Here is a 13,140-nt window from a genome sequence, read left to right on the forward strand (position 1 = left end):
TAGTATTAAGCTGAATTATAATGAATCCATACTATGGTATATGGTATAGTAATTTCTAAAAAAAATATGTTGGACCTATATACACTCAAAAAGTAAGATATCCTACATATATCAGTTATAAAGGCAAGTTGAAACACTATATATAACTTATGTTAATAAACCCAATTCATGTTAACATTTAAAAATTTGCACATATATATAAATTCATGTAAATATATGTTTAAGGTCTTGAAGTAAATTCAGAAAAATGATTACGTATTCTTCTAGGATAGGAATTGAGATTTGAAGAGAAATTTTATTACACTAGGTACGCTATTTATTTATTTATTTATTTTACTATTTTTATGTACTACATTGCTGATATTTTCCCACAATAACAACATTAAAAGTAATCTTTGGTCGTTGTTTTTTGTTTGTTTCAGTTTTTTATTAGTTAAAAAATGTATTACAAAAAAGCAGGAGTTATAAGGAACAGAATACTATCTTTGCCCTTGAAGATTTAATTAGCAAGAAACATAAGAATACATTTTGTTATATAATTCAAAATTACAAAGTATCATGAAAGACAGATATCTAAGTATCATGAGCAAGAGCAACTGATTCTAAGTTAAGCATGGACATTACAGTGAAAGAGGGTAACATCCCAAGAGTAGAAGTTTGCTAAATGATTTAAGAAGAATTCTATAGTTCTACAAAGCTAATAATAAGGTGTTTGGAGAAAGTTAATTGGTATGGCTGCATAGATTATCATGGCAGATTATAGATAGCCACTCACAAAAGACTGAAGAAGACTATTGCATTGCATAATTTCTGGGCCCTAAGAAAGGAATCCGATGGGGGACAATACACCTAAGGGTTATATTCAAGACTTATCTCAATATTTCCTCTTCCATAAGATTCCCTTGTTAGACAGGAGTGTCTTTATCTTCCCTCTATGAACTCCTAAAATGTATGGAAAATGCTCTGTTTGCATACCTTTATGACCTCCCTGCCCTGACACTGGAGGGTATGATCAAAAGCCATCATGAGATTCACAAGGGGTTAACACACACACACACACACACACACACACACACACACCCCACTACACAGACATACACACAAAAGGTTTGTACCTGTGTTACGCAAAACAATTTTTCCTTTTGTTATGCTCACAACTTTGTAAACATGTATTACAGAATTTTTCATATCGTTTGGCACATATTAGGAAACCAATAAAAGTTTCTTAAATATTCATCTCCCTTTTCTCCAGAACTTGTGTTCTAAAAGCCATACAGTTGCAGTAAGAAAATTGTTTTCATTAAAAAACAATCCATGCTAATTTCGCAAGCATACAGGCAACTATGAATCTGTACAATCTTTAATCTATAACTATTTATTATCATGTTAAATTTTTATCTAGAAGGGGCCTATAGTAATTTATGTCAACTTCAAAGCATATATTTAATTTTATATCATTATATTCTCAGTGAGAAAACATTTAACAAAGTACATTGAACTGTTAATCTATGTTTAGTAAGTGAAGTGGGAACCAAATATTAAAACAATACCATTTTGCTTTAATTCAATTAATTGTTCTGGTGGTTTAATGTCTTTGCTTAAAAGGAAATAAACAATGTCTCGTATTGATCTGCTTCATCATGGCAGTAATGAAAATAATAGAGTTATTTCTTTAGCTCTAGTAAAAAATTATGTTTTCTTTTTTATGCATTTCTTTTTTTATTAAGCAAGCAGACAAAAAATTAAAAAAATCAAGACGGCTTAATCAAATGAAAAATGAGTTTAATTATCTGAAACCTACACTAAATGTTTTTTTGTTAAAAAACAACTAAGAATTTATGTCTCCCTTTGATATATGGAAAGCCACCCTCTAACCAGAAAAATAAAACACAGAGGTTCTTGAATGTTAAGCATGCTGAAAATGAAGCACACACACCATCTATGAAAAAAGGTGTTTTTGCCATCATATCCTTGGATATGCAGACAAAAGAGTAGAAATAATTATTATAGCCTTTCTTGTAAGCCATTCTTCAGTTAGTGTGTGTGTGTGTGTGTGGCGGGGGGGGGGGGTTGGCATGTATGAAGGAGCTGTGAGAGAGGAGATACAGAGAGAAGGGGAACAACAAGGAGGATGCAAATGGCTGCAAACAAAATTAAAAGAAATAGTAAATAGCAGGACAAAATGGTTTTTCTTTGGGATTCATATTCTTAAATTTAAACTTAGTGATTGGTCTGAATATATGTAAGTTGAACTATCTTACCATTTTTCATTCCCCAACCCACACCACCTCTTCATCTAAACAGCTATTGTGTTTACAGCTGGGAATAATTACTTGACATTTACTGGTGCTTTGTATTGGGAGGGATCTTCTTTATTTTATATCACTAAACTAAACTGTAATTCTTCAAGGAAGTTCTGATTTTAAATATTCTCTAGAATATATGTTAAAATACTCAATATGGTGTGCTTGGGTGGCTCAGTCAGTTAAGCCTCCAACACTTGGTTTCGACTCAGGTCATGATCTCAGGGTTTGCGAGATCAAGTCCTGTGTTGGGGTCTGCACTGACAGTGTGGAGTCTGCTTGGGATTCTCTCTCCCTGCCCCTTCCCTGCTCATGCTCTCACTCTTCTCTCTTAAAATAAATAAACGTTAGAAAAATATTCAATATGACCATGATTATATTCAATCAACAGATGACAAAACATACCCTTTGATCACATATACAAAGTAAACATGTAGCTGATAATTTGATATTATTCTTAAATCACATTTCATGTTACCTTTAATCTAAGAGTAGTTGACTGTATCCTTTTCTCAGTTTCAACGGGTCACTTATTAAACTAACTTAATTACATATTGGACTATAGAGAATCTAAAGGATAATAACTGTTACTCACTGTTCCCTGAATAGTCAATGTTCAATTGAACCTGCTCACTTGTATTTACAATTGCTTCCCTGAGTTTTGATTGTATTTCTCTCTCCCATCAAGGTATCCACATTTGCTGTCTTTGAGACCTGGAAAGAGTCACACTTACTTCATAGCTCTGCTCAGTGACAGTGCACAGGTGGTTTTCTTTTCCTGTTCTATGGCATAGCTGATTTCTGCACTCATCTTGGCATTTAACCATTCACTGGGCTTTTACATCTCATGCATTGATCCCTTATTACTGTCAAACTTCCTATTTTGGGGGGGTATCACTGACTTTTTCTTTGCAATTCAGACTTGTTTTACTATGAGTTCCACAATCTCTTTGGGGAAAGAAACAATGGTTCATATTTTTGAACACCTCAGAGCCCAGTTCTGATAACATATTAGATGCTTTCTAAAAAGTTGAATTCATGTGGATAAAACACAATGACCAATAACAATTTAGTCCATATGTCTTTTTGCAATTACCCATCTTTGTTATTTTAGGAAAGAATTGAGACTACTTGCTCATATCTAATTAACAGCACAGAAGAACTGTTTCTGTAGGTAGGATATTACTGAGAGTAAAAAAATTGTCTAGTCACAGTGTGAAATATGCTTGAGTTCTGTCAGTGGGAATTGTTTCTCCCACTTTGTCCTAAACAACAGTCTGCTACCATTCTGTTTTCTGGAATCTCCTCTTGGTAATCTTCTCTTTTGAGTCAGTATGCCTAAAACAAAGTTGCTTTTATCCTCAGTCCTTCTCTACTCCCAATCTTCTAAATTCCTAATCTTTCCAATTCCTCTGCCTAAAAGCTTATAGTCATTTCATAGCCCTGGCATCAAAAAAAAAAAAAAATCTGTAGGCGAGCACCTGGGTGGCTCAATTGGTTGGGTGTCTGACTTCAGCTCAGGTCATGATCTCACTGTTTGTGCTTTCAAGCCCCATATTGGGCTCACTGCTTCAGATCCTCTGTTCCCCTCTCTCTGCTCCTCCCCCACTCATGTTCTCTCTCTCAAAAATAAATACATATCAAAAAAAACAACTCTGTAGGTATACCTTCAGAATATTAACTTGAACTATTCGAAATGATAATATTGTAGGTAAAAAATAGTTAAAAGCCAACAATGTTTATGGCTCACCCATAATCATTCAGAATCAAAACACTTCTAATCATCTTCAGTGCTACTCTTCTAGTCCAAGTCGTCATCATCTCTTTAAAATTATTTTCAATATTTTCTCCCATTCTGTGAATTATCACTTTCTTGACAGGAAAATTTGCATTTCAAAAGTCTTTTTTTTTTTATCAAGTCCAATTTAACTTTTCTTTTCTTGCTTGTGTTTTTAGGATCATATCTAACAAGGGTTGCCTAACCCAAGATCACAAAGACTTACTCTCAAATTTTCTTCTAAGAGTTTTATAATTTTAGTTACTACATTTAGTTCTATGATTGTCTATGACCCATTTTAATTTAATTTTATGTGTAGTGTAAAGTAGGGGACCAACTTCATCCTTTTGTGTGTGGATATCCATTTATCCCAGCATCATTTGCTGAAAACACTATTCTTTTCCCCATTCCATGCCTTGGCACTACTGGCCAGAATTTAATTGACCATAGTTATATAGGTTTATTTCTAGACTCTCAATCTTATTCAATTGATACATATGTCTATCTTTATGCCATTACTACATAGCTTTATAAGTTTTGAAACTGGGAAGTATAAGTCCCCCATATTTGTTCTTTATCAAGATTATTTTGGCTATTCTGGATTTCTTGTGTTTTCATATACACTTTAGGATCAATATATCCTTTTCTTCAAAAAAAAAATAGCCTGGGAATCTGATAGGGATTGCACTGAATCTATTGGTTAATTTTGAGACTATACTATCATCATCTTTTATATAAATTTTTATTGCCACACAACTGACGTTTTCACTTCAGTCTTTGCTCCTCAAACCTATTCCGCATATAGAATCAATGTGATTCTTTGAAAATTGAAATCAGATTATATACTGCCTCTGTATATAAATGTCCATGCCTTTCTGCTTCACCCAGAATAAAATATAAGGTCCTTTCAATGGTTTAGTGGTCTGGCATATACTTTTCTTTGGCTGCTACACTGATTTCATCTTACAATTTTCCCCTTTAGTCACTCATTTTAACTATACTGAATTTATCATTAATTATGCCGTGCACAATCCACCTCAGATTCTTTATACTCCCTATTCATTCTGACTACATCCTTCCTCCTCGGAGCATCCTTCACTTCCTTCAGGTCTCAGGTATAATACTATTAGATGGTATTTGATCCTTTTTATCTAAAATAGCATTTCTCCATCTACCTCTGTCTTCTGATCTGCTTTGTTTTTCTTCAGAGCACTTACCACTGCCTGAAATTTAATATATACCATACATATATGTTTTTCATATTTATCCCTCAAATTTAATGTAAATTTCATAAAAACAAAGATTTTTTTGTTGACTATTTTGTCTTCAGTGCGTAGAAGAGTGCCTGCCACATAGCAGGCACTCAGTAAATATTTGTAGAAAAATTAACAATATATTTTAGAAGTATCTAATTGCTATAGATGAAATAACCAAATTTAGCAGGAGTCTGTTAGACAATGTAATATACATACAATACACAATTAAAACTTCTCCTTCTTCTTACATTCAATATTATTGTATTATTCAAGCAGTATGTCTACTTTAAAGCACATGTCAAATGATTTTGAAGACTAACATAGTCTTAAATGAATAAGTCTTCTTTGAATTTATTTTTAGCAAGTCAAAAATACTAAGGTCTCATAATCATTACCAGTCCTGACAAGCAATAAAATTTATATCACCATTTTCTAAAAAGAATCACTGGCATCTCATAAATAGTATTCTAGACAAGGAAGCCAAGAACATTTAACTTCTTCACAATTCTATTTTTAACTTTGCATGATTTGGAATGTGCTGCTGGACAAGTCATTTATCTTTTCTAACATTAGGTTGTGTTTCTTTAAAACAAAGCTAATACAACTTGCTGCTATTTATATTTTGTCATGCATATAGCAATGTTGATAAAGGTGACATAATTCTAAACACAGGCTAATTTTGCACTGGGGAGTTGCCATTCAAAAATAAATAATTCCTGTAGTATAAAATTTTCAGTGTGAATAAAGAAGGATAAATTGATATTATAGTATGAAAAATAACAGAACTATAAATGCGTAGGAAGCTGTATGGTAAAGAAAAGTATCAGGAGTCAGGGAGACTTTTGTTTAAATGTTGATCTATACTTCCTAAGTGTAGTAGAATGAAGAAGTTTAATTTTATGTAACCTTAGTTCTTTTCTCTAAAAGGAGAGTAACAAACACTTTTATAGCACCCAACATGGTGTCTGGCATATGATAGGTGCTAAATAAATGTGCAGTTCAATCCCCTTGATAAGGACTATCAAATGGCCATGGCACCAAGTATATAATCACAAGTCTCATGAAAAGATAAGCTGAAACAACTACCTCTGTATGAAGCATGTGGGGATAACTGGAATGAGTTAAGACTTCCATTATTAGTTTTTTTTTTATTTTTTTTAAACATTTATTTATTTTTGAGACAGAGAGAGACAGAGCATGAACGGGAGAGGGTCAGAGAGAGGGAGACACAGAATCTGAAACAGGTTCCAGGCTCTGAGCTGTCAGCACAGAGCCCGACGCGGGTCTCGAACTCACGGACCGCGAGATCATGACCTGAGCCGAAGTTGGCCACTCAACCAACTGAGCCACCCAGGCGCCCCCCATTATTAGTTTTTTAATTAGCTGATATCTCCATAATAAAATCACATAAAAAATGAACATTTTGGGGACACCTCTCTGGCTCAGTTGGTACAGCATGTGACTCTTGATTTTTGGGTCATGAGTTCAAGTCCCATATTGGGCCTAGAGTTTACTTAAAGAAATGAATACTTATTATTATTATTTTTTTACAAAATTGAATATTAAAACAAAATGAAAAAAATTATGAGGATTTCAAAGGCTTCATAAAAATTTGGGACCAAGTCAGCTATTCAACTTTTTTCTTTTTGCCATTTAAATATTGTATACAGTTGTTTTTTCTAATTCCAAAGTGAAATAAATATCCTTCTCAATCCAAATACTGTCAACAGAAATTGACAGCCTGGTGTGTATATGCCATCCTTTTGTGTATACTCAGATAAATATTAGCATATGATTTCTATTTTTTTCTTTATATATACTTTATATATATATATATATATCCTGAAATATATTTTGTAAATTATTTAATATAAACAGATAGAAATGTAATTAGAAAGACTAATTCATTATCCAAACCAAGAAAGACTATGCTATTAAAACTCAGTTTGGACACCAGTTTTAACTGAGACTGTCCTAGGAGAAACAGGGAGTATGGTCATACTAGATGTTTGGCCACACCAGTCGGTAGTTGCACAATGCTTTATAATCCAGTTATTCTATAATTTAGTCACTACTTTACTAGCTGATGTCCATTGAGGTCACTTCGAGTTTCAGGTCACTCCAAAAACAAACAAACAGACAAACAAACAAACAAACAGAATTGATGTAATAAATACTCATTTTCTGGTAGTTTTTTTTTCCTGGAGGAGTGAATCCTAAAATTACATTGCTGGGTCAGGAGGTTTGTACTTTAAAAGAATCACATTAATAATGTCAGATAACATTCTAAAAAGCATTTCACACTCCCTCCAATGATATATGAGAGCACTCACTTCTCTACAAGGAAAATCTATAGTTACATGGACTGATTTCTCGGTCATTCCTGAATCTGATTAATATATATCTTCTTGTAGTAACATCACATTCTTTTGCTTATAATATATTTAAAACTATTTTTCTAGTTAGATATTCTCATGGAAATGTTGAAATGCTAAACATATTGTATTTAAATTATATGTACATTGTGGAAAAGATGACATTTTATAATTTAAATTTTGTCATCAAATCACAAATATGTCTTTATTTGTTTTATATTCTTTAATAATATTTTTATGAGTTATTTCATGTAGACCCTAGGTTTCTGTTATTGGATCACTCATTTTACTTTATACTTTTTCTTGTCATCAACAAGTAGTATCTAGTAGTCCCAACTAGATAATATTTTATTATAAAAAGCTATTAAATTTTGAGTTTATACTCTTGATATTTGACATCTTAATATTAAAATATTAACATTAATTATTAAATTACTTTGATCTTTTAGCTAGTAATTAAATGAACACTCTTGTTTATGTAAGTAATCATAATAAACAAAGAAATTTTGTTCATTTTTCTATATTTCATCCTAATATTTCATGTTATTATCTTGGATCCGAATTCTGTGTCTACCCCTTACAAACTGTTGTAATTATGCAAGTGACTTAAGTTATATATACCCTAGTTTCCTCTTCTATAAAACGAGTTTAATAAACTTAACTAAAAGAATTTTCTCATTTTTGTGTTTGTTCAATTATGTACTGTGTATCTCTTCTCTCATTAGAATATGAACTGATGGGATTAGGGTTCTTTTCAGGTGTCATTCCCTTAGCACCTGAAAGAGTGCCCTGGATAATGTAAGTGCTCAAAATTATTTGTTAACTGACTGGATGATGGATGCATGGATGAATGAATTTGGACATCCTTTACGCAACCCTCATTTGTAAATATGTAAGTTGGCAAAAAATACCTTCCTCATTTCTCCTTGAATTATTCATTGTGACCAGGTGACAAGAAATTCCTCTGCCTGCAGAGTTATATGAACTCACCTTTTGAGTTGGATGCTGATCAGACTCTGTATAAGCACGTAGGCAGCATCTCAGTCACCAAAGATTTTGGCAAACAACCGAACTCTATTTTATTGACTTTGCTCCATTTTGATTTTTCAAGCACTTTGACAAGATCATTACCCATTTTTCCACATAAACTTTAAGCCCATTTCTTGACATTGTGTTGCCCAGATAAACTATGGAGTCCTAACTCTTTTTCTCTAATTATACATTCCTGATCCTCCATATAACTTCTCTGATTCACCAACTGAGTACATGCCTTCTCCCCATGCACTTTCTGACACAATTTGCTTTTAATTTCTAGGTAAAAATCCACATTCCCAAAGCACCTTAGTTCTAATCCCTATAAAGATCATTTGTATGAAAATTTGTTAATTTATCTTCAGACATTCTGTTATTTTTAATATCTTTCCATTTTTTCAACTCCAATAAAATACCAACACATAAGCATTGTTTTTAAGACTGAATAAACCTATCGGAAAGATACAGCACAACAGCGAAGCACAACAATAGAACATAAAAGACTCTCAGCAGCCAGTATATAAGTATATATTTTTTAAATATTTACTTATTTTTTGGAGAGAGCAAGAGAACATGCAAGAGGGGTGGAGGGGAAAAAAAGAGAGAGAGAAAGAATCCCAAGCAGGCTCTGTGCTGTCAGCACCATCTTATGAACTGTGAGATCATGACCTGAGCCAAAATCAAGAGTCAGATGCTTAACTGACTGAGCCACCTAGACATCCATCAGAAGCCAGCATGTATAATTAAACTATTAAATGTGTACAGAGAAAGTGCAATCCCTCCGCCAAGAGATCTATGTATCTCTTACTAGTAGAGATCCAGATAGATCCAAGGTCTTAAAATAGACATAGAATCATGAATGCACTTCCTAGAGGCAGATCAGGAAAGTATTAAGGAAGGGATCCAGTATCACTATTGAATAGACCTTAAAATTTTTAAATCAAATTTAACTTCTAATAAATGGTAACTATAACCAATTTTGTGGGATTTTATATGAGAAAAGGCATTTAAAAAATAAAAGACAAAAATTTTGTCTTGCATGTTATAATGTATTTCATTATTTTCTTTGAGACTTTGAAATGGTTTCTAAGCCTAGATTTCAATCTAATAGCCTTAATTAAGTCACTATAATACAACATCCTAAGAAAAAAGACTGTAGAATACTTACACTGAATATAAAGACTTACTTATAATGAATTGTCTGCCTTTGGAAAAGATGGCCATTGTAAATTCTTTCAATAGATTTACTGATAACCTTGTCTGCAAATATTTCTGGGTCATTTTCTATTAGGTATTGGTGGATCTGATATAGTCTAATGAGGCTTATTTTGATTTTTGATTTGTCTAACTTTTTTCTTTCTCTTCAAAATGTACTAAATTCGACTTAACTTCTTTCTGTGTTAACTGCCACCACACAGTATATTCTATAGCATTGGATATGTTCTGGAAATATATAAGTACCTTATAAGATGTTTTTAAAATATTTTATCAGTGAATTTTAAAAGTATATTAATTTTTTAAAAGAACTGAGTTAATGTTTCTGCTATCTCTTGCCTATGTGATATTTTTATGACATTATCCAAAAATAATTTTAAAATTTATTCTAAAAGTTAGCCTATACCTTCTTTATGCACACATATATTCTTATTCCTAATTGTGTCTTGAAACTCTTTCTCAGTAGATTTCTAGATGTTAAGAATAAAAGAATAATCATGAAAAGGATATTCATTTAATGTCTTAATTTGGAAATTTTTACTTTTCTAAGAACTCCTCAGAAAATTTTGCATTTTTGCCAGTTGTATGACTCAAGGTAGCACTTGCTAGTTGCTATAACAAACAAACCAAAATCGTGGTTGCTTAATTCAACAAATGTTTATTTGACACTTGCACGAAGTCTAATACAGATGTTCCTGGCTGAGCTATTCTTCTGGGAAGTTCCATCCAAGAAAAGGATCCCAGAGTCCATGGTTCCCACCATCATGTGATTCTGCTATCTTGGAGCACTTCACTTTCAGACAGCGAGTGAGATCATGGGAGATTGTATCTTTCATGGCCAGGCTAAAATAATTTCCCTTTATTCTATTAGTCACAGCCAGTTGCATGGTTCCAACCTAACTGCAAGAGAGGCTGGGGAACTTAACCTTCCTTTGTGCTCAGGAAGAGATAAGGGAGATTGCTAAACTTCTAGTCAGTCCTGCCATACAGGTATGCCAGTCTAGAACATGGTAGAGGAAAATAATATCAAAAGTGGGAACAAAAGTCCTCAATTATAGTTTCTTTTACTAAAATTATTGTTATTAAAATCTTGGTTCAAAAAAAAATCCTGGTTCAAGGATCAAATTTTAAAATGCAATATTTTTATCATTTGTGCATTGCTCTATAAATAGAAGTGATTTTATCAAGTTACGTATGTGATACAAGTAGTCAATATTTATCCATCAGTTAAGATGCAATATCATAAATTCTTTAGAAAAACACTATGCCACAATACAAGACAGATGAAGTGCAGAGGAATAATTCATTTTAATTATCACATTTCAGTGGGTATATAACATACTAGATATAACTGCCATGTGCTTGTTGATGGAATACAATATTGTCTACATTCTGATTGTCTTTTCCATGAATTGTTTTATAAGGGATCAGGATTTTTTCAGTGATTAGATTTGCCAAATAATATCAATAACCAAAAGAACATAAAATATATACTATGAAAGTGTGGTTAGAATGATCAGAAGCTGTAATATTGAATTAGTTAGATGCAAACTATTGTAGACTATAACAATTAAGTAAGCATTTGCAATATAAATATTAAAGGTTATCAAAAAATGTAATGTAAGTTTATATAATTACATAGGTATATACATAGATTTGGAGTCTGCAGATATATTGAGGCATAGAATTTACAGAGAAATTTGATGTGATGTTTTATGTGAACTAATTCTAAAAACACGTTTAAGAAATACTGGGTTCTCATCAATCTTTGGAGTGAATTTCATATTTGATTAATTTGTATTGTCTGTTAAGCCAGCAAGGCACTCTGCATGGCATGGTAATTTCCTATTTGCCAAAAATTTATAATATTTTCCTTTTATTTAAAAATCACAAATTTGAAGTATACAAAACATTTTCTAAGTAAATATAACACATTAACTTTAACTTTGCAAGACCTGTCACTCAAATTCCCTGCTAAAGTAAATTCAAGATTAAGGTTTCATATAGTTGCAAGATTAAGGAATCAAAACCTATGAAGGTTAAGGACTAAAATTGAACTAATTATTGTTATCAAAATGCTTCATGTCCAGGCAAGCAAGAGATGCATCATTAACTCTGCTTTTGATAAATGCCTTTAAACCAAAATTCTGCCTGGCTGAATGTCAGATTTTGTTATTTATAGTCAGGGTCAACTATATTTCAATATCACCTATATGGATAGTGGATTGACCTAAACCCATTGAGCTGATACTTTTATAATTCAGGGTCAGTAGAAGTGTTACTGGTCATTAATCATCATTAGAAAAGTCTAGTTTCCAATAACACTTGATTTTTTTCTTGAGAAAAAAATACCAGCCAATAGCTAAACCCATTAGTCAAAAGAAGTAAATTCTGTCTTTATTTATTACTGAAAGATGTTATCCATCTACTTCTAAATCACATACTTGATAGTTACATATTTTTAAAATTTATAACATATGTACTAAAAAAGAATCTGTAATAAGGTAAATATATAGTCATAACTAAAAATTGATTGAAGTAGCAGAAATGAAAATTAGGGAGGGAAGGAAAGAAATACTAGTGTGAGCTTACTAGGTAAAAGAAGTTACCACAATTAATTAGTTACCAATTTCTGGGAATCTAAGAAAAGTGGAAAATATCATTGATTACATTGTTTACAAAAAAGAAGCATGCCATCTCACACATAAAGAAAACTTGTTCTGGAAATCTAAAAAAATATATATGTGAATTGATTAAACATATCGTTAAGAATTTTGCTGTAATTCACTCATGTGTGGAATTTAAGAAACAAAACAAATGAGCAAAGGGAGAAAAGAAAGAGGCAAACCAAGAAACAGACTCTTAACTATACAGAACAATCTGATGGTTAGCAGAATGGAGGTGTGTGTGGGGGGGGATAGGTTAAATAGGGACAAAGGAGGGCACTTGTGATGAGCACCTGGTGTTGTACGGAAGTGTGGAATCACTATATTGTACACTGAAAGTAATATTACACTGTATATTAACTAACTGGAATTTAAATAAAAACTTAAAAATTTTTGCCATATAAAAGTTTAGGTATTTTATTTTATCTTTTAAACATTTTTTTTTTTTTGAGAGAGAGGGGGCACAAGTGAGCGAGGGGCAGAGCTAGAGAGAAACAGAGAGAGAGAAGTGGATCT

General features: G+C 32.3%; 1 protein-coding gene across 1 annotated transcript in view; it reads right to left on the bottom strand.

Annotated features, from left to right (window-relative positions):
- Nucleotides 1-2,943: 2,943 nt before the first annotated feature.
- CNBD1 (cyclic nucleotide binding domain containing 1) overlaps nucleotides 2,944-13,140 on the bottom strand; it is a 397,689-nt gene continuing 387,492 nt past the window's right edge. Inside the window, exon 11 of the mRNA XM_030304387.1 lies at nucleotides 2,944-3,017. Within this exon, the coding sequence (XP_030160247.1) occupies nucleotides 2,944-3,017 (74 nt within the window). The remainder of the gene's footprint in view (nucleotides 3,018-13,140) is intronic.

This window comes from Lynx canadensis, chromosome F2 (genome assembly GCF_007474595.2).
Source record: "Lynx canadensis isolate LIC74 chromosome F2, mLynCan4.pri.v2, whole genome shotgun sequence".
Classification (NCBI taxonomy): Eukaryota; Metazoa; Chordata; class Mammalia; order Carnivora; family Felidae; genus Lynx; species Lynx canadensis.